General features: G+C 40.8%; 1 protein-coding gene and 1 long non-coding RNA gene across 3 annotated transcripts; both read right to left on the bottom strand.

The window, feature by feature from the left end:
* Positions 1 to 2,439: 2,439 nt before the first annotated feature.
* LOC135338145 (uncharacterized) lies at positions 2,440 to 13,959 on the bottom strand. Of its 2 annotated transcripts, none has more exons than XM_064534192.1 (8): positions 13,798 to 13,959; positions 11,732 to 11,943; positions 8,839 to 8,956; positions 6,878 to 6,973; positions 5,350 to 5,427; positions 4,772 to 4,822; positions 4,564 to 4,644; positions 2,440 to 2,846 (listed from the first exon to the last, which is right to left on the bottom strand). In XM_064534192.1, exons 2-8 carry the CDS (start codon positions 11,939 to 11,941, stop codon positions 2,503 to 2,505), a joined length of 978 nt encoding a protein of 325 aa, XP_064390262.1. In that variant the 5' UTR covers positions 11,942 to 11,943; positions 13,798 to 13,959; the 3' UTR covers positions 2,440 to 2,502. The 2 variants fall into 2 exon arrangements, with proteins under 2 accessions (XP_064390262.1, XP_064390253.1); XM_064534183.1 differs by having other exon boundaries at positions 2,440 to 2,849.
* Positions 13,960 to 14,805: 846 nt separating this feature from the next.
* Positions 14,806 to 22,135, bottom strand: LOC135338182 (uncharacterized). The gene is made up of 6 exons (XR_010395450.1): positions 20,399 to 22,135; positions 20,169 to 20,330; positions 19,935 to 20,119; positions 19,738 to 19,870; positions 16,779 to 19,623; positions 14,806 to 16,212 (listed from the first exon to the last, which is right to left on the bottom strand). It is a non-coding gene; the product is annotated as an uncharacterized LOC135338182 (long non-coding RNA).
* Positions 22,136 to 22,180: the final 45 nt, after the last annotated feature.

The raw sequence follows: 22,180 nt of genomic DNA on the forward strand, positions 1-22,180 counted from the left end.
TCCTCGCTGTGTTCAAGAACAATTACAATGTCATGTAGACATGTACCTGTATGACTGTAGTGTCGTGAATCTCTCAGACTCTTCTACACAAGGGGGGCTACTAATTCATAAAGAGTATTGTAGTCTATAATTAATCACAGCGCATGCAGTACCGCTGCGATCGATTTCACTCGTCCATTTTTTTTTACATACAAGCAAGGTAAACAGTAAATAGCCAGAGTAGAAGCTAATACAAATCTGTTACCTACTAAGACAGACAAAACATGTACAACAGAACATACTATGATTATACTTTCAGTAGCTGATTTTTAGAATACATGATACACGTACCATCTGTGTCAAAACCTTGATTCCAGGCTAATAGAGTTTCTGGAAGATTCGAAAGTGCTAGACATCGCAAACGGGACCGAAAGCTGAGTAATGTTCAACTGGTAAGCTAGGCTGATCTCTGATTGTGAACGGAGGATTGGGACAAGACATGTCTCCTGAATATTAATAGTAGGCAAAGTCTGATTATAATTATGTTTCGGCACTCAGCCAGAGTGTTAATGTTGCACATGGTTAGCAGTCTCATTTCACCCATGATTGCTCAGCTGTGCAAATCAATTAATTCCCACTCGTCAATTGCTGTGATCGATCCCACTATACGATTCCACTACATGTACGACCAACACGGCATTTCGAGTAGACTAACAATTAAATAAATTTAACGGGCTACTATAGAGCATAATAATTATGTGGAACTTCATTATAATTATTAAATTGACTATAATAATTATTATGAAAACAGTTACATGCCTTCAGCTTTGAGAGTAAATACCACAATACATGTAGGGTGAGTAGTTGTATTAGTTGTTGTAGTGGGAAATCGTTTCAGGTGAAAATGGGGGTGATCGTAAAAAAATAATGATGTGTAACATCAAATAATTATATCGATCTGGAACTAAAGTGTTTCTGGGACACATTTTTAGATAGAAAATTCATAAAGTGCAAAAACAATAATTATTATACCTTAGACGACAAATTTGCTTGAGTTCCATCGCTAAGCGAAAAGGCACCTAAAATATACCCCATAATTGAGTATTAATCAGTACGTGTACTTATGTAAGCTATACGTAACCATGCATGCATAAATTATGTTAGGTTAACTATTCAGAAATGTTGTGCCAAAGTTCCATACCTTAGCCGAAAACGATTGGTCTTTTCCATTGCTAAGCGATTGTCCACTATAGAAAAAAATAATAATGTTTGTGATATAAACCACCACATACCCACCACCTTTGGTTCCCATGGACATCTTTTTGGATGAGTTTTAGATAATTAATTTTGTTCACCATGCAACACAATGGTATCGATCATCATAATTATTTTCTTATAAATGTTCCAATCCCAAAATATTTACAAGTATGTACCAATACGCACCAAATTGCGTTTATTTACTGTATAGGCTGAATGCACGTACTGTATCATACTCCGGCTCTGTCATGTATTTTTTCTCTTGATGCTCATACGGCAAAATATCGACGAGCACCTCGATTACGGAGGAATAATTCCAGGGTCAAAAGGTCATTAATTATAAAACAACACATGGCACATGAGTTTACCCTTGCGCCCTGAGTTTATACACCACCACTGGATCCTCTATAATCACAATAGAAATCGGTTGAGCTATTGTGCCCTAGACAAACCAGTTTTCAAGAAGAGATCCAGGGTAGTGAAACAGACTATGACAGTGATCCAGATGAAGACCTTTTCACTGATGAGGTAGCTCAATAATTCTTCAATTACTTTATATTGCCCTTTTCTTGGACGGCAGACATCGATTAAAATACCCTCCGAAACAATTGCTTTTTTGTTTTTTCTGTACATTCTATAAAGAGTGGACTGTTGTGCAAGTGTTTTGTTTTCATTTGGTGCAGAATGTCTAGCTGTAAAAATTTCTGAAAAACTGTCTGGCCACATCATTTGCACCCTATATACTACACATGCCCAAATTTGGGAGCCTGAGGAATGAACAGGATTGAAGTCATCAGTATAAATTCCAAGTTTTCCTTCTTCTCATGTAGTACTTGATTATCATAATAATAGTTGCGGTTAATGGAATGCAAAAAGGGGTGTGACACCTTAATGTACGTTCCCTCTGTCGATCTCCAGTCTATGTGAGAAGTCCAATGGATGGTGCTACATGCAGACAGTTATGCAATATTGCTGAGTATGGTTCTAATTTAAAGTAATGTGCATTGAGCGTGAACAAAAAGTCACATGCAAAACGACTTTATTGTTGAATTATAATGGCAACGCCTTATGCAATTAGTAGCCTTGCCATTGCTTAATTGTTACTCGTGCTAAATCACCACATACCTATACCCCACCTTTTTTGGGGGATCATTCTTTTACCTTTTACCTACACAATGGTAATAATTGTAAGCAATAGGACTCTCTTAGACTAAAAAGCACCGCATTGTTAACTCATTAAAACTCCCCAGTACAAAACCAGAATTATCAAACATGATATATTGCATCTATCTCTATCAATACATCACTATAAAGTATCCTATCGCGTCTCAGTATCTGCACAAAGTCTGCAAACTTCCTGGGGAAACTCCTAACCCTGCCCAGTACTGCACTGTACAACCGACTTCCCTTAGAGTTTCTAGTTTCGTTCAATTCGCTTGTTTCGTCCATAGTGGCTTGAGAGATGAATCCTTCACCATATAGAGCCTGAGCAAGTGCTTTTGGGTCTTTAGACATGGCGTGGTTGAGCTTCACACTACATCGGACCATTGTGTTGTAGGCATTAGAGCAGTCACATTGGGAGTAGTCATAGTCATTGTTGAGTTCGTTCACTACTGGGTATGAGAATGCAAAAGCGGGCACATCCATATGAACTACGGTACAATAAAACCTCTAAAAATAATACCTGTCAGTGTTATACGCAGGGTTTTGCCTATGCAAACTGGTCGGGTACCGACCTCTATAAACGACCAGCACTTACCTCTCTGCCACCACTAGCTACAGTAACTCTCTACATAGCTAGCTACAGCATGCGCATAATTATGTGCAAGTGAGGCATACAGTAGTGTGTTAATTGTGCATGTGTCTGTCTGTGTAGACTGATCAAGGGGATGCAAGTAAGAGTTTCTATAGGCTTCTAGTCATGTTTTGGATTTTAATTCGTGGATTTGCAAAAATAATTGTCCATGGAGTGTTGCGACTCTACTTAGTAGTTAGCTCTGCACTAGAATGCTGGTAGCTAGCTGCATGCTAGGCTTTACTGATGCAGCAGCAATCATTCTTTTTAGCTACAATCATGAGCTTGCAGAAAAATTAATGCAAAAGTGTTCATCATGTTATTTTACTGATACAGTGCAAACTCCATTAACAACCACCTCCAAAGAGCAACCAGCACACGCTATAAACGGCTAAGAGCTCATGTCCGGATTGAAACTAAAATGACTTCAATGTAGAGCAACCTCTCAGGAGCGACCACCTCTCTACTCCGTATAATGAGCAGCTTTCTCGTCCCCAACCAAGTTTAGCAATGGAAAATAACCTCCCAGAACGGACAGCCACACCCATAATTAGTAGACAATTATTGCTGAGATATGAAAACCTAGCTGTAGCTTGTCCCTAAGAGCTTGTATGAGCTAAAGAAGCAGTTAGCAAAGCTCTAAGATTCATTTGCAGCAAGAAATGACTCATAGAGCATACATACATGTAGCTGGCAATCAAAACCTCCTAAGGAAGACCACCTCTCTATAATGGCCAAAAGGCTGTTCCCCAATGGTGTCCGTTTTATGGAGGTTCCACTGTATCATGTTCCTATGATTCTATTGGCAATACCTTAATGTTACTATTATAAACAGGTATACTACTTATAGTGAATTTGTAATTAACGCTAAATTAAGTCCGCGCTAATAATAAAACGCATTAAATAATGAATTGATGAACATTTTTGCACTGCATGCCAGAATCACAAAGAGTGGGTAATAATCGACCATGATTGTTGTTAAAAAGGATCGATGCCAAAAGTATAAGTCTAAAATGAATGGCTAGCCTTGAACCTCACTCTTACAGCTACCAATAGCTAGCGCTAACTACTAAGTAACACTCCATGGACAAGTTTTTCTACGCACTCTTCTGAAAGACTGCAATGGCCATTCCAAGTAGGCATAACTCGGAAACGAAGCATTATTTTGCAAATCCTTTTAGACGCCTATAGAAACTCTCTTCATTGATCCTTGAGCAGCTGTAGCAGTCTACACGCACACAGACACATACACACGCTAAACACAGACACAGACACACACTACCGTATACCTCGGTGCACGCATGCCACGAGTCATAAATAATTATAATAATTATACTTGCACGTTTTTTGTCTTTCTGGTGAAATTTCTCTCTAGAATTGTTCAAGCATAAACAAACGAGCAATTTTTTTTCGGGGTGGGAGAAAAGACCCTGGTCTAGCCTGGTACCACTCAACTAATCCTGGGTCAGTATGTTTCTTCTGTCCTCGTTTTCACACCTGATTAAAATTAATGTATGGATAATAATTTTTACCTGGGCTGTTATAAAGGTGTCTTGGTACAGCTCCAACAGACCGACCCGCTACAGAACCAGTAGCTCCAGCAACAGGTTGCTCTGTGGGAGAGGAAAAGGGTGTCTGAGTTTATTAATTATGTGTGTGCAACTCTATGAAACTTCACTCACAACCAACATACATGTAGATATTGGCCAACACAGTACATAATTTATAATTTATACGTACTTTGTTTCTTTTCCTTTGGTTCAGTGATCAGTTTTGGAAGCAGTCTCTTGCCTAGAGTAACAACAATTAATAGTGGCAGTAATAGATAATAATTATAATTATGCACCTACTATAATTATATGAAAACACTGCGGGTGCCGATACCACCTCGGTGAAGACTCTAAACATTTATGACATGAAGCTACTAGCTATATTACACACATGTACAATATGCTGGAGGTAATGCAATGGTGTAAAAGAGTGGGAAATGATCGACCATGATGGTTGCTAAAACGACGACAAAAGTACAAAGTATATACATGTAATTAATTAATGGCTGCTCTCATGATCTGATCGGTGGAGCTCTTTGTTCACTTTTGAAGCTACTTATAGCTAGCGTTTTAGAGCTATATAACTATTAAGTAGAATAGCAACACTCGATGTACTAGTTTTGTTACACACTACTCTGACTCCTGCTTGCACTTTAGCAAAAAATCTATACACACACACACACAACCGTATACCTCACTGAATCATGAGCTCACCGAGACATAATAATTACAGGGCCTCAAAACTTAGGGTTCACCCATAAAACTGACCTGCTTTAGTCAATGGCATGTCTTCGAGATCTTCAGGTAGTAACAACTCAAAACATTGAGCAGTAGAAAATCCCTCATCTGCAAAAAAGGTTTATCAGTATAAATCACAGCAAATTTTAGACTTCAAAACAGTTCTATAGCCTCATTCTAGCGTCGACTCCTATAGATGCTCAAGAGATTCCTTGGTCCAAGCATTGACCATTCGACGTCTTTTACTAGAGTTGTAAGCTCCTCTTGGATAAAATGAATCTAAACAACGCCCATGGACCCATGGAAGCTTAGCCATCTTCCCGTGATATCATGTGTGTATTTTACAAACGGAATACGAGCAGCACATAATCAGCAGCACACGTGTACTTGCATCCTGCACGTATCCGACATTTGTTTAGCATTAATTTCGTGCTGTTTGCGTGCTGCATGGTGTATTTTAGACATAGGTGTGGGACGAGTGCAGGATAAGTGCGACTGTTATAGCTGTGGTACATGTGCTGCATGTGTACCTCATGTATGTAGCCTGCTCGTATTTGAAGGACGTGTGTTTTCCACATGTGTGCAGAACGCATGTAATGGCAGCTATGTACATTCGTGCTGCACACATGCCACGTACGATTGGTGCTTTCATGTTGCACCTATACTATGCGCATTGAGCACGCGTGCTACCCGTGTGTGTGTAGACTGTGTGTGTGTGTAGACTGTGTGTGTGTAGACTGTGTGTGTGTAGACTGCTACTGCTCAAGGATGAATCAAGTGCAAGTAAGAGTTTCTATAGGCTTCTAGTCATGTTTTCTTGGATTTTAATTTGTGGAATTTTTGCAAAATAATGCTTCGTTCTCAAGTTATGCCTACATGTAGTTTTGCTTATTTGGAATGCCATTGCAGCCTTTTCAAAAGAGTTCGTAGCAAAACTTGTTCACCGAGTGTTGCTACTCTACTTAGTAGTTAGCTCTGCACTAGAACGCTAGCTATTGGTAGCTGCAATAGTGAGAAGAGAGCTGCAAGGCTCTGCTGACTTGCAGCCATTAATTTTACACTAGAACTTTTGGTATCGATCGTTTTTACAACAATCATAGTCGATCATTACCCACTCTTTGAGTTTCCCTGTGATTATGGATCCTGCATGCAGGAAAATTAAAATCTTGTGACATTGATCAATGTGTGTATAAAAGGTAGAGTTGTGTATGTAGCTTTTGCACCTCCATCGAGGCATCAAAACCAGCGGTGCTTCCATTTTTGTGGCGGACATGTTTGCTCTTATTTCAATGGTTCCTCTTAACTAATTTACACAATTTTACTGGTGAGTGTTTTTATTTATTCATGTCGACAGCCGAGAGTTAGCACTTCAGGGCTCCATAGTTTTAACAGAGTCAACATTTTCAAGTACATGCATGTACATGTATTAAGTGACCTCTCAGTGCTCCACCCCAAAATCTATTCTCCTAACTACACAAGAGCTTAAAGTAAAGGACTACCTCTTGCTACAAAAAACAAAAATTAACGTTATGAATGTACATACTGCATAGAGACTAACCAGCCAGAGTTTGTATGTCCTTGCCAGACACCCCCTTGTGTGTCAGCCATGAAATGAAGGAGGGAAAAGTGTGGGGAGAGTCATCAACTACGCAATCTGAGGGAGAGTAGTGTGTGTGTTTGCATATTAATTATTATGATCTAGTGCAGGCAAATGCAACAGATAATAATCTCACATGTACAGTTACATGACCTGCTAACTGTATGTAGCTTTGCGAAATACGCCCACCCTTTTCTGCAAGAAGTTTAGGCTTGATATGGGAATGGGCATATTTTCGTGAAATTCTCTCCAGCAGTTTAGTCTTGAGGCTTATTGGGGCGAGCCCTGAGGCCCGTCCAATAGTAGCGATCGAGTACTGCAGAGAAGCTCAGCGACCGTGGACACACGGTCAGTTCTAGCCTCCTTCACAAGGCCTCAAAAAGGAAGAGCGGCCTGGGATCGAGGCTAGGTCAGTTCAAGCTTTTTAGCGTGACAATCGCTGCATTTTCTAACATTCCTTTATATTACAAGCAATGATACATTCGCAAGACACTTAATATTTTTACTGGATGAAACTGATACAGCTCAACAACTAAGGTAATGAGGCAATGGCCATATCAAAGACACCATCTGCTGGCAAGGCTAATTTTTTGAGTAGGAGCTAATGAGACGAAACTCTTCTGTTGTCAAAAGGTTCGAATTGAAGAGGAAGAGAGAATTGCAGTTAGAGAGACCTTCAGGACAGGAAGCAGCAAGTTGAACAAGTGATTACTACACACTACAACTACTCTTCGCTAGGGCTCGCCCCACACCACACAATGCTTCTAGCATTCTCCTAATACTCGTGGCTCACAGTAGCAGTGATATACATTTTTATGCCTCGCGGCGTAGCTGCACGAGGGATACGGTAAAGCTGACTGTATGTGTATTCCAGCTGTAACTACTCAACGGTTGCAAAAACTAACAGCTTCTATAAACTTCTAGCCACGTTCTCTTGGGTTCTCTTGGGGTTTGCAAAGTTAATTGTTCTCTAGTTATAGCCAATTTTATTTACAGGGAAGGCTGTTGCAGTCTCTTCAGAATCTTCGATGGGATCATCTGTTCGCAAAAACATTCTATATTCAACTTATGAGTTACATAAATAGCCTTGCGCAAATAAAGCGCTAACCTTTTTGTCAACTACAAGAGTCAGAATAGAGCTGCAAATGGCAGCTAGTCCAGCAGACATTGCAAACTTTAACCAAGTGCGGATACACCCCCTTTTCTGCGCATGCTACCAATTGTGACAGTCGCTGTGGAAACTGCCGAGGGGTTGGGGGAACAGGTTGTATTTACTCACTAATTTCACTTTACTACACTAACAGCGTTTGGCTATGAACCTCTTGCACGGGTATTTTGACTCGAAAATACACTCACCTAAAAAACATTTGCAAACATGATAGGTATGTGTGTAAGCTAACTAGTAATAGTTATTACATGGCTACGTGTGCCACAAGCTGTTAATTGGGCCGGTAGTAGACTGTGGTCAAGGGCCTTTAAGATCATTAACAACTAATGATTTAAGTATTGGGTGGAGGGTGGGCTCTGGTCTCAAAAAGTCAATCTGCCCCAGTGCAACATGCAATAATATTGGCCCTACAATAATAATGCTTTGATCTCAGAGGTCAAAAGGCAACAAAGAGGATTAAAATGCTAGACAATCAGCTATACTGTACATATTACACAAGCTACATTGTAGCTAGTATTTTTGCATACAATGCGTTTAGGGAACGGTGTGTTTTAGGCAAACGGAATGGGAACTGTATATATATATGCAGTGAAGATATATGTACGTATGTACATGTATATGTAGCAAATAGGGGATGGGTGTATTTTCGTGAGTGTACGATACAGCTAGGTCAAAAAGCTTTCGCGACTTGGGAATTTACGAAGTGCCACGACCAGTTTTCGAGTTAATAAGGGCTTAACTGAACACATCGTACCTTTACACAGCTCACATACTCGCATCGCTGTTTGACTATCCCCCAAATTCAGAGCAACAGTGGCCAGTTGTTTGTATGTAGCTTTGAACGCGTTATTGGTTTTCCATACCCTCAAAACCTGCGTAGAATAAAGGATAAAAATAGACGTAAACATGTACCAAAACTCACTGCTGAATTGTAAAGAGGTTTATACAAGCAAGGTGGAACACTACAACTAGCCGAATTCATGCACTAGCTGCCATCAGTTCTCTACGAAGAGTACTTATCAGTGTATAGTTATACGTTGCTCAAAACACTGTTTATATAGTTACACGTATTACCCAAGGCCGTGCCGCGGACAGTGGGAAAAAATTAATAGTCCGTTGGTGTGTCGGTCCGTTAGTAATTTCCGAGCCTGCTTACCTGGATGCCATAGCGGTGCGTTACAGCATGGATAGCTTTCCACAACAAGTTATTAGTTTTAATAGTGGCAGATTTTGCTTCGTTGTCGAATAAAAGCGAGTAAAAGCTAAGAAGCGGAACTTGCATGGGTTAGCTAAATGCCAGTGGTGTAGACAGAGGGGGGCTGACGGGGCCAGAGCCCCCCTGTTTTAAGCTACAGAAACTCAAACTCAGCCTGAATCATCCTGAAACTCTCAGTCGTTAATAGCGACTGCATGCACACAACAAGTAAAGTTCTAAGTATACTATTTGCATTGAAATTTGGGTGGGGCCATTTAAGAATCTATTGCACATAACTAGAGCTTCTTACTATTAATTACCAGGATATTACTAAGCACTTCTGCAATCTGTAGACACCTTTTTGCACACTTACGGTGGCTCAGAGAGTTCACAAAGTACGATTGACCTTCGCTAGTAGGGAGTTGACTGTCGCTAGTGGACAGTGCGATTAACCTTCGCTAGTGGAGAGTTCTAGTAAAAGCTCCCTTTCTAGCTAGATACCTCTACCTAGGTGCGTAGGGGGGTACTGACCTTATATTTGACCCACAGATGCTATCTATAATTATTAAAGAGCCACGCGTGGCCTGCTTTGGACAGCAGGTACAACACTAGATCCCTAGTGACTCACTAGCCTACAGTTGAACAGTAAGCAATTAAGTTGCACGGTTGCTTATTTGTGTGCTGATGTTTCTAGTACATGTAGGCTACGTTGATTTGTTGTAGTTAATACAATAATTCCATGTTCTACTGTAGGGCTGTTCAGTGTTGAATGTTTTCTTTTGCCAGATTGAAGTCCAGAGTAGAAAATGTATACTTTTAGGAATGACTGTACTAAACCCAATCAATGTACATGTAGAGGCACAAACAACAGCACACAAACAAGCTCAACTTACCTTAAGGTGACATAATTATTTTCACAGGTAGATTTGTTTGCATTTTTACAGTTTTGTACATTTTGCTGGTATAATTTTTTGCGAAATGTCGATCTGGATACATTAAACAAGAGGGCGGCCAATTATTTGCGAGTACTAATTTTCGCAATTTTACTCTCATTTGCAGAAATAGCAGAAAATAATGCACGTGAAAATATGTCACCTTAAGGTACTGTTCAACTGTAATTAACAGAGTACGGCACTTAAATGTTGTATCATTGTGCCAATAATTATAATGTTCAATAGAGTCTCCAGATTGCACTAAAAATCAATATACATGTAAGTTAGAGCACGCCCCCTCCTGGGGGAGGACCCCTAGTTGAGCCACCCTACCCTTCCAAAATTCTGGCTATGCCACTGCATGTGGCCTTTATTCAAGGTAGGTAGTATGTATTCTCAGCTGAAGTGACCTTTTACCAGGAACAATGGAACCAGTGTCCTCAGAGGAGGTTGGACAGGGTCAAAAGGTCACTAATGAATCATCACGTGAGCTTATGTTTTGTGCAGTACATTTGCAAGTGTGACTGCTTGTCCCGCCCTGATTCTTGTGATAAAGTAGACCCTTCATGATACTGCTGCTGCAAATTAGTTAACTTTTAGCTACTGCACTCCTCCAGAGAAATCATGCAGTGCCAAAAGGGGTGACCCCACACAAAGGTCGTAGTTCTGTCATGTCAAACTGACCACTGAAAGTAGGAGCTATCGTACTGTAGAGCGAATGTATAGCTGAACTATGTCATCACATCTAAGTATATACTCTTGTTCCCAGAATGAAAATTAGGTAGCCTGCTGGCTAGAAAATAGCTTGGTAAAAAGTACATGTAGGTTCGAGGTTAAATCGTCATTATTAAGTTTTGGCTTCGTGACCAACCTCTGCAGTGTCCCTAAAGTGGAAAGCTAGAATTGTGCCCATAATTATATCTAGGACTCCGGCAGGCTTCTTTAATGTCATCCCGGTCCACAGTGCATGTCTCATGCACCACTAAAACTCAGTTCTCAAACTTGCATCCTTAATAATTAATTTTTATTGCTCCTGTTATTACTCGCTGCAGCTTCTACGCTCATACAACACTCCTGAGGATTCATGTTAACAGCCGAGGGTCAGTGCAACTTGCAAGAAAAGCTAAAGAAAACGCCTACTTTAAGAGCAACACTTATTATGCAACAGTTCAGAGTCCTGCCTGTCCTCACTGTACATTCCTCATGGCCAACAGCAAGTAGAATCTGTGCTAAAACTTTGGCGGACAAATTTTAGCAGGATAAGACCAATTTCAAGGAGGACGGATTTTACTGTGACAATAAGATCAACTAGATATAATTATCTGTCAGATCATGGCCAGCTACGAAATATTGGATGGCTCAGATACTACAAAACGAATGTGTAATAATAAGTATTTTAGTGACGTATGATTATAGTACTTTTGAAGCTGTATTAAATGTGTATCATTGGCTATTAACGTAGGAAGGACAGTGCTACTGGCACGGTATAAGTGCAATGACATGCTACCATTTCAACGTACCCTTTGTATTCTCATGAGGTAGTCAATCTCTCTGTTGGTTTGAATGTCTTGAATCTGATAAGCCTTGAGTTCCAAAGCCTCAGCATATTTCAGCCAGTTACCAATGGAGTCAGATATTTGGTTGAGATGAGTGTCGGACACTTCTATTGTGAATTGGTGTTCTCGCAAGTTGAAACGTGTCGTTAGTTCATCTAACATAACATCAGCCATTACTGGAAAGCAGGGGGAAAGTTGACATGTGAATGAGGCACAGACTAAAAGTTAATTAGGGTGTCATACAGGGGGAAAGGGGGGGATATCCCCCCTAGCTCCAATCCCCCCCCTTTCAATTATTATGACTGAGTGACCATAGCTGGCTACCGTATAGCGTGTAATTTTCGGGGGACAACATATTCGTGGTTCAGCAATAATATTGCTGAAGTGCTAAACCATGAATATTTACGAAAATATTAAACACGAAATGTCTCAATAATATTTTCGTGGTTGCTGCTTGCACTGTAGGTAAGGTCGCTTCATTCGTGGGTAAAATATTCGTGGTCAGACCTCCAACCACGAAAACCACTTGCCCCACGAAAATTACACGCTATACGGTATTTAAATAACAGTTGACCTTTTTTAGCAACATTTTCTGGTTACTTTTCTCATTTCCCCCCTCTACTTCAAAATCCTGTATGACACCCTGTTAATCAGTACAGACTAATTATGCCTCGAAGCCACAGGTCACTTTTTTGGAGGTTGAAAATTATATTGAAGTCCTAGTGTCGCATATTTAGAGGGTCACATCTAATTAGAGGTAGCCTCGATCCCAGCCCCTCTCACTAGAGGGCCTGGTAACCACCGTTTGCGTGTGGGTGGATTTAATAGTAAATTTGTTAGTAAAACTCAATCAATTAACCTTTTGTACTATGGTCACCCACGTGGTTGATTAAACTATTAGTGTCAAGAGAGAGAAATCGCCATCACAACTCTAGGCTCATACAAGGAGCACTGATCTTACGGAGATGGCATCAAACAAGCGTCTGGAAGCAAGTAGACTTGACAGAGCCGGTAGGTACTGACAAAAAAACGCCCACCACTCTACCACAGTACAAAAAAGACAAAACCTGACTTTTCAACACTGGGAGCAAGAACAGAACAGAAGTACAAGCCATCACAACAAAACTAGTCACTAGTCTAGGTCATAAATGTTGTAAGTAGCTGTGTTATTTTATTAAAACTGCTGTGATTTGTGCAATGACATCATTGTAAAATATACAATAATTATACTGACTAATTTACTAAGATATCTTGATCCCCAAGAATCTTGGGGCAATTGATGCTTGGGGCAATTGACGCATGCGCAGACAGTGTATACCAGGCCGTCTTTCTCAATTGAGAGCGGCCTGGAATCGAGGCTAAATTCGAGGTAACTTTACAGAGTCTACTTGCCTCGATTTCAGGCCGCTTAAAAACACTGATTTTCCAGTGGGCTACAATCGAGGCTAGGGAGTGGCTACCTCTATTTAGAACGCGACATTAAAAATAATTGTCAATGCAGCTGTCGAGGTCAGAAAATTGCTGAAGCTCTTGGGCATCGCATATTTGGTAACCTCGAGACCAGCCGTTCGTTATCTGAAAGAACGCCTGGTCAAGTTCTAATGTAGTACTCGTTCTAGTGGTCCAGGAATTTCTTGGACCGATAATTGCCCGCACAAGGTGTATTACCCATGAATATCATTATGATGTTGTAAAACGCTAACTCAGCTACACTACTTGCACATTGGAACTTGACCAGGCGTTCTTTCAGATAACGAACGGCTGGTCTCGAGGCTACATAATTATTTGGAGGGTCGCCTTAAATCGAGGTATTACGGTAGTAAGAGTTACCTCCAATTAGATGCGACCCTCTAAATAAGCGACACGAGGTCTTCAACATAATTTTTAAAACTCCGAAGTTAATCAGGTACATTACAGGTCAGAAAATTACCTAAGATCGAGGATGTCGCATATTTGGAGGGTTGCCTTAAATTGAAATAAGTACTGTAGCTAATAGGTTTGCACCATCATTAATGCATTATCTTTCTCACCAGAATAGTGTGTGGGGTACACAAACACCACGTAGTCTCCAGATCCTAACTAGCCGGTCATTATTATATTAAAGACAGGTTAGCCCAGGTCAAAGTTCACTAATTTCATTCAAGATGGGCGTGTTATCCCTGCCCAGTAGCCAAGTACTTCCTTTTATTTTCCGAAACCTCGGACAAAATCAGAGTCACGATTGTTAATTGAAGGCCTCTGGTCAAAAACGGTGATAAAACGCATTCCGTATCATTATTTTGAGAAAACGGAGGTCAAAGTTCACGTTCAAAATTGATTGTGACTTTTGACCTTTATTAAAAACGATCACTCACAAGCCGTCACTGTTGCAGGCGTACTGTTCGCCTGCAACAGTGACGGCTTGCGAGTCTAATCATAACTTTCTAGATAGTTGCTTTTGACTGTCTATATTGCTGCTGGAGCTTCTTTGATCTATGCAGAGTAAGTTAGTGCAGTAATCTTGATCTTTTCTGAATATTGTTTAATAGCCCTTCTTTACCGGAGCCCTTCAATTAATTTTCTAATTTTTTTTGTAACCTCCAATTCTGTGGAAACTTGGAGAGATAGCTCAAAACTAATAAAGGGTCGATGATTTAGAGACAAATTTATGCTTATTTATCAGATCGATGTTTAGCAACCAGATCTTTGCAGACTAGATCGATGTTTAGCGAACCAGATCGATGTTTAGCAAAGCTACCAGATCGCACAAAGAGCAGATATTAGGGCGTGGTTTCTTGTGATACTTAATTAGAATTGTGCTAGCTAGTTGCAAGATGTTATAGCCATTGCTCTTACTACTGCTGTTACAAACAGCGGTTTACTTAGATTCTGAAGATGAAAATAGCACTGGATATGATTAGGCAGTAGGGCCTAGGGCCTCTAGGGCCTCCATCCCAGGCCGCACTTCCCACTTAGGGAAGTGGGTAGTCTCATGAATCAGCCGCCGTTCCTTTGGTGTTCCAAAGGCCGTTCCTTTGGTGTTCCAAAGGAACGGCGGCTGATTCATGAGACTAGGGAAGTGGTGCGCATGCGCCCCGGTATCTAGGGGCTTTGGATAACATCGTATATTCTCAGTAGAATCCTACTGCTGAGAAAGACTGCTGAGAGACTGAGAGACTGAGAGACTGAGAGATTGCTGCTGAGCTGAGAGACCGCTGAGAAACCTGAGAGACTAAGAGATTGCTGAAAGAGACCTGAAAGAGACTACTGAGAACCTGAGAGACTGAAAGCTGCTGAGAGACCGAGACTGAGTAGGAGAGTAGGAGAGGTTATCTTCTTATTTTTTATAATTATTTATTATTTATTATTATTTTTTTGTTTTGTTTTTTATTTTTTCTGTTGGCCTATTCAAAAGAATAGTAGCCCCAACTTACTTTATCTTTTGGCCTACTCCAAAGAGTAGAAGCTATACAATTGAACAATCAGACCCCCCAAAGCTTCATTGATGGTAACTGACCAAAGGTTCGTTTGACGCACTCAAACTCAACCAAAATGCAATCGAACCGGTAAATGCAGGAACTGCCAATGCGCCAAACTGACGCACATGGATGGAGGAGGATATGTACCTCCTTTAAGTCTGCCTCCGATGATATTTGCCATTCATTAGCCCTTCTAATCTACATGACCTTCGTCAACCCTAAAGGACTCAGTCCCTGTCGTTTAAGAACCCAGGTGTGCGACCTATCGGAATTTGCGAGACAGTTCGCAGAATCGTTGCCAAGGCAGTTACAAGTGATGATATCCAAGACGCTGCTGGCTCTACCCAACTGCTGGTAATGAGGCTGCAGTCCATGCTATGAACCTCGCATTTAATTCTAAAGAGCTAGCAATGCATTCAACTCTCTAAACCGCCAGACGGCACTTAGAAATGTCAGGGTCCTCTGTCCATCCATTTCAACCATTCTCATTAATACTTACCGCCAGGACACGGAACTGTTCGTCGATGGATCCACCCAGGAAGGCACCACCCAGGCATGTATGCCATCGCCCTGAAACCCCTAATGGACAGAGTTAACCAGTCCGTAGAAGTCACCCAGGCATGGTACGCTGATGACGCTGCTGCCACTAGTGACATCCCTGCTGATGGTGGGAGGAGCTGACCAACATTGGCCCTGCCTATGGATACATGGTCAACGCCTCTAAAACTCATCTGATAGTAAAAGCCAGCCAACTCTCAGAAGCCCAAACAACTTTCGAGGACACACAGATCAACATCACCACAATTGGGAAACCACACTTACTTTGAAGCCAGGAATTCACAGAGTCATTTGTCAGATTATGTGGTTGAAGTGGCTTGCCCCGGCCTACTCATTTGCAAGCTGATGAGAGTCATATGGTGATGAGACAGTAGAATCTCCCTCCAGACATCCAGTCAATAGCTTCTATTTCCAAAGGTTGATTTTCTCCTAAATCATGTATTGGAAAAAAATCGGTTTGGAATGAGGTACAAATTCAATCTTGTTACGCAAAAAGGCGTGCTATCGACTGCTTGCGCATGCGCCAAATTATTGGATTCCGGATACATCAGACCTAAAAAGTCATACACAGAGCTAGCTAGCTAGAGGCAGAGCTTGTTGTTCTTCTGATAGAATCAGTAGCAGTAGTATAGTAGATAGTAGACTTTCACTAAAGTTAGTGTTAAATGGGCGTGGCCTGTCCATATAGCCTGTCCATATAGTCTCTTATCAGCCGTCACTCCTTTCAGACGATCTTCATCCACACTGTTGTAGCTCTATCTCCTTCAATCCACTTTGTTATGTCATAGTTGTTATCCAAAGCATGCGCAAGCAGTCGATACCAGGCCCACTTCCCTAGTGGGAAGTGCGGCCTGGGATTGAGGCTAGTCGAGTACTCGTAATGAGTACTCGTAAAGCAACTGACCACCCCCAACTAATTAGCACAATTATGTACACAAACAATAATATTGTATGAAAGCACAAAGTGACTATAGACACTAAGTAAGTGTTCTCACGGTAACATGGTTCGATCTCTGCGAGGTTGTATCAGCAGACGCCCTTTTCCCGGGAAACGTTTTCTTCACCTACACACAGGTTTACAAGTTCAATGGTGGCTCATGATGTCCACTACTGCTAGCCTAAGCAAAAAGCTATCACAATGCTACTGTAGACTTACCAGTTGGTCCGACACCTACCTAGCTATGATCTCACTTGATATTCTCACTGTCTAGCAGCTCTGAAACCTCACTGAGGTTGTACTACGAAAATCTTGAAGAAAATCTTGAAAATACCACGTGAAAGAGCAGCGTGCGCATAGCTCGAAATTTTGAAAAATCTCGGTAGCAAGGACGACATATGTCATCCAAAGCCGGGAAAGGGTTAATGTTCTTAACGTCAGGTGAAACAACTAAACTTGCCAAGGTGAATTGTTGACACCCTGCTGTGATAGAAGATATAATTATAGCAGTAGTGTGCTGCTTTTATTTAGGTTTGCTGGGCCTTCTTTCAACCGCACTATTGCATGTGGAGGCCTTCTGCACACTGTACTAAGAATGGATTGTAGGTGTTACAGGCTGGTATACGATACTGGTGGGTGCTCCTTGCTGGCATATTCTCGGTGCTAGTAGTGTGTACGTACGTGTGCTCGTACAAGATTCTGTGTGGTGAAAACTGCCCAGGAGTAAAATTATGAATTGGGGGTAGAGTAATATTTACCTAGGAAGGCGGTGAGATGGTAGGCTTGCTTACTGCTTGTTGATTTGTCGACAGTTGTCTTTGCATGATTTGTAACGTACAGCAACAGGCTAGCTAGCTAGCTACATTGCCCACAGTCCAAAGTCCAGTCCAGTCCAATCCAGTCCATGTTTTGCACTTACCCGAGTTTTTGCAAAAGTTGAATTGTGGAAATTTGACTCCGTGCCTCAGCTGAACAACACACATTCAAAGCTTGCTAGACCCTCAGAAAAGAAGTGAGTGGGATCTTAGATCTGTAGTGTAGTATTACTTGCATAATTCACATACAATTTAAAGAATTGTGTGTATGCTGGAGTCCAACAAAATTTAAAATATACGAATCCTGTAGGCTGGCTTCTGTTTTACTGTCTTTTTTTGCTCCCCCACTCACTCAATTAAGGCTAAGGCACGTGAGTTAAATTTCCACAATCTGTATATGTTAGTCGATCCCTTCGAGGTCCGAAAAGGTCGAAAAGGTCACAATTAATGACAGATCTGGCATGCATATTTGTACTTTGAACCGTGCCCCAAATAGAATACTATTGCACCAAGATTTAATCCCTATCAGGCACTGGCCATTACGCTGATAACATGCCTGTGAAACATTACCAGAGTGTATTGTGTGCATTTTTTATAATTATGTTAAATAATACAGTCATGTCACTCGTGTGATCATAGATAGAAGAAAGATTGGAAACACAGTAGAAATCCTATTCTATAGGCATACTTAACCCCTTGTGTACCGTAATTTAGTGTAGTTCACATGGAAACCACTAAGGCAAACAAAGACAGATAAGACAGATAAACGCATAGAAATGGCTAGTTCCAATGATGATGACTTTCAAGTAGTATTTTCTATTAAGGCTGTATTGCATGCTGAAGAAGAAGTAGATTGCTCCCTGAAAACGACTGGGGACCTTTTCTCAACAATGAGTAGTGCAACTACAGATACTCTCAAAGATTTCTCGGCGAGTTTAGTCCAAGCAATTCGCTCACCCATACAGTGTATTCCTCAAGGGAAATTCAAGCTAGCGTTCTTTATCTCAGTTAAGAATTAAGAAACTGCCTTCTGTGTGGAAGTCACTGTCACAAAGGATTGAACTACCACCATTGATTCCCAATCGGTTAACTGGCATCTTTTTGAAACAATAATACTTGATATTGCTAAGTTATCGAAACCGACTCCAGTGGCAGCAAAGAGTGTTCAACTGTCGACCGAGGAAGACAACGCTGTTCGATATGCCAGTGCCATGAAATTGAAATTGATGAAAAAATTCCAAAAGATGTCAACAGAAACTGCTGCCCACTTTGTTGAATGCTTAGGTAGTATGGCCAGCTCTGGAGATGTAAGTTCTTACTATCTTTATACATTGGAGTGGATGACAAACATTGATAGGGGAGGATTGTTTCATGTTAGTGACACCACGTTCAATTTGTTTAAAGCAATCGAGATACAAACGCAGGCATTACTGCCACCTACACCAAGCAAGGGAAAACTATTGAAGGATGTCTTGGAAGATGATGATGTTCAGTTTTGGTGGAGTATGCTTGCTATTGATATCAAGAAGGAGAGTGAAGCTGACGATTTACTCCATGAAATAGTTAGTCTCTGGGTAACTATTAGAGGCTTTGCTGTGACATCTTTCTGGCTGGAGCAATATAAAAATTTGCTGTCATGAAGAGCAAAAGTTTGAGAAAGACTCTCGACAAGCAATCTGACAAGACTCAGTAATTCTATACATGTCCTTCAATGCATGCACGATGAAAACAGATTTTGATATTCATCAATGTTAATAAAAAGTGTAGTATTGGATGGTATACATGCATGAACAACAGAAAATATCACAATCTTAATTATTCCTTGGCCTCTTTTAAGTGGGGTATCTTCAACAACCTCTTCAGGAAACAATCGTTTCTTACGGCGTGAGTTTCCTCTAAGTGGTACCATTGCCATGCTACCTTGTACCTGAAGAGATTGAGCAGAGGTCGAACAGTGGGGTTTTGGTTTCGACCTCCCCTCGAACGTTGCTGTAGTTTTCGAGTGGGTCTTGTGAGAAATGCTCACTGAGTAGATATGGGCTGACGACAATCCTAGAAGGTATCGTGTCAGCTCAACGAATGATTTCACTGTGTGCATGTGCATGGACAATTATATATTGTCACAGTGATCAGTTAGTACATCAGTGTTATAGTATAAGTTGTAAACTTGTCAAGAATATCTGTTCAGTAATTTATTTTTACCAGTGATATGCAGACCCTCTCTGGTTGCTTTACTCAGCAACATGGTAGCTCTTTGAGCGGGTGTAACATCTTCATGTCCATTCACACTGATCTCCCATTCTTTCAGATAGCCAAGAAAGTCGTTTTCGAGCCACTGTGATATATATATATAAAGGCCATTTAAATGCAGATGATACCTCAAAAAAGTGTTAGCTTACACTTAGTCGCTCATCAGCTGGGCTTGTGTACGGCTTCAAGTTTGGCTTCTTCCTCCGCTGATAGTCATTGGGATGCGTACGTTGAGACAGTCGAAGAATTTGTCAAACATTCGAACAAATCTCAGTGTCTCTGTTGTGTCAATGCTGTCATAGAAACTGAATCCTACTGCAACGGACTCACTAACCTATAATACATCAATAAAAATAATAGCATGCAGGATGTAGCGTACTTACTTCTGCTGCAAGGTTCACTCGCATTCTAGAGTACGATGTCAAATTGACATGTTCTCGGGAGAGCTTTTTCAAAAGAAAAAGCCCTTGTGATCTTTCAGCAAGCATAAGTTTATGTTGGTACAGGGAGCGGAGATGGGTCCAGCTGATGTGCTTCCCATTGATCTATATGCATGCATGTTAGAAGACGATTTCAATACTGGCTGACATTTTGTGAAATAGTGTATACTTACCCAAAGCTTTCTAGTGCAGCCATGACCAAAAAGTGGGACCAGCAATTTCTGGTTGTTTTCATTAGATGTGGAACATCTGAAAAAAAGTAGATGTATATACTGTTTGTGAATATTAATTTAGCAGTGTGTGTGTAAGTGTATTGTGTAAATGTATTGGGTCCTTATTTCTGTCAGGATGTTTCATTCTTCGGCAACAGCCTGTCAAGATGTCGTCAGGTGACCCATCCATGTATGTCAATATTAATTTAGCCGTGGTTGCATCGTTTGTGTCAATTATTGAGTACTATAATTGAGTACTAATGTGAAATGGGTTCTTTTGTCTGTTTAAATATCTAAATGTGATCAATCAATGACAAGTACTGGGTGGAATCGACAGTGATGTATCATGACAGTGGACATTACAGGTAATGTTTACACATATTAACCTTTAACCGCCACGGGCCACGATCGTGGCCCGCAATTCTGCGATACTTAGAAATAGCTCGAACGAGGAAGATCACGTGCAATTTAGCAATTTAGTCCAAGCCACGTTGCTATGTTAAAATTTTATTAGCATCTTGCTATGGCTAGATTTTTTACTTGTGCCGATGTGCTTGAACAGCTTGAGGACAGCAAGTCTCCTCTGGTGATGACAGTGCCTATGAAGGAGAGGGGATAGTAGGATACCTCCCAAAGGCTACCAAAGGCTACCAGCAGACGCTGATGAACTGTCTGGGACTGATGACATGCATGACATGGACCTAGACGCTAGCTATGGACCAGGACGGTGAAAGACCAGGAGAGTGTAAGTATAGTATAGCTAAAATAGAATTAGCAGTAATGAACAGTCTTTATGTGAGCTTGTAAATTTCATAGATCGTTCACCGAGCCCCACCTTCTCGAGCCCCACCTTCTCTCTGATGTCAAGATATATCTTAGCACTGTTACATTGAAAATCAAGCTTAGTCAAGCCATATGATAGGCTGATCCATGAAAAAATTTTTTTGGATTTTATCTCACCGCTGGCTGGGCATTTAAAATGATAAAAACGGGTGGGCGCAATAACCGTGGTTGCTATGGCAACACTCCTTGTTGTATGGGCATTCTATTGCTCTGGAAACCCGATAGAGAATTTCACTTCTACAAACGTGGCAGCTCTTCATAGCATGCTCTTCATAACATGGATTCTTCGTTAGAGGAGGAGGATCTCGATTCTTTCCAATCTCATGCAATGGGTAATTGTTTAGAATCTTGTGCAAAACAAGTTGGAACTTATAAAAATGGTGCTATTCCTAAATGTAAATCCGACGGTTAAAGGGTTAAATGGTTAAATACATAATTGACTAAGTTGCTCACTATACAGGCACCCATTAACGTGTTGAAAACGACTCGTTGGAGTATGTAATTCTCCTGGCACAAGAAAAACATATTAATGTCAGTGTTCGAACATATAATGTGCTTGTGTATTACTAGTACAGTAATGTTGCAGACGTAAACCAACGTCAGTTCTTATGATCGTTCTCAAGGCCTGGAAACTGCTACTAATCATAAAGGTACTATTTCTCACAATGTAATTATTGTCTACTGTATACGATGTCGATTACTGACCGGTAAGCTAAAAGCGAGCTAAGTTTGAAACTTTTCTCATGCAGGCTACCATGATCATACAAGTCATTGAAAGTGAACATAATGATGGTAAATAATACTTTTAAGTCACTCATTTTGTGTCCAGCTAGCTGTTGTCTTGTGTTTCTTGTCTTGTTTCTTTCTGCTTTGATTGAACTTTAAACTCACCTCTATAAA

Source organism: Halichondria panicea, chromosome 1, assembly GCF_963675165.1.
Source record: "Halichondria panicea chromosome 1, odHalPani1.1, whole genome shotgun sequence".
Taxonomy (NCBI): Eukaryota; Metazoa; Porifera; class Demospongiae; order Suberitida; family Halichondriidae; genus Halichondria; species Halichondria panicea.

What these genes read in the sequence shown, in the direction of transcription:
- LOC135338145 (XM_064534183.1), bottom strand. Translation starts at nt 11,941, where the DNA reads ATGGCTGATGTTATGTTAGATGAACTAACGACACGTTTCAACTTGCGA. An exon ending in AGTATGTGAGCTGTGTAAAG is followed by an intron (nt 6,974 to 8,838) that starts GTACGATGTGTT and finishes ACTCTCCCTCAG; the next exon opens with ATTGCGTAGTTGATGACTCT. An exon ending in GGACATACAAACTCTGGCTG is followed by an intron (nt 5,428 to 6,877) that starts GTTAGTCTCTAT and finishes CCTTTTTTGCAG; the next exon opens with ATGAGGGATTTTCTACTGCT.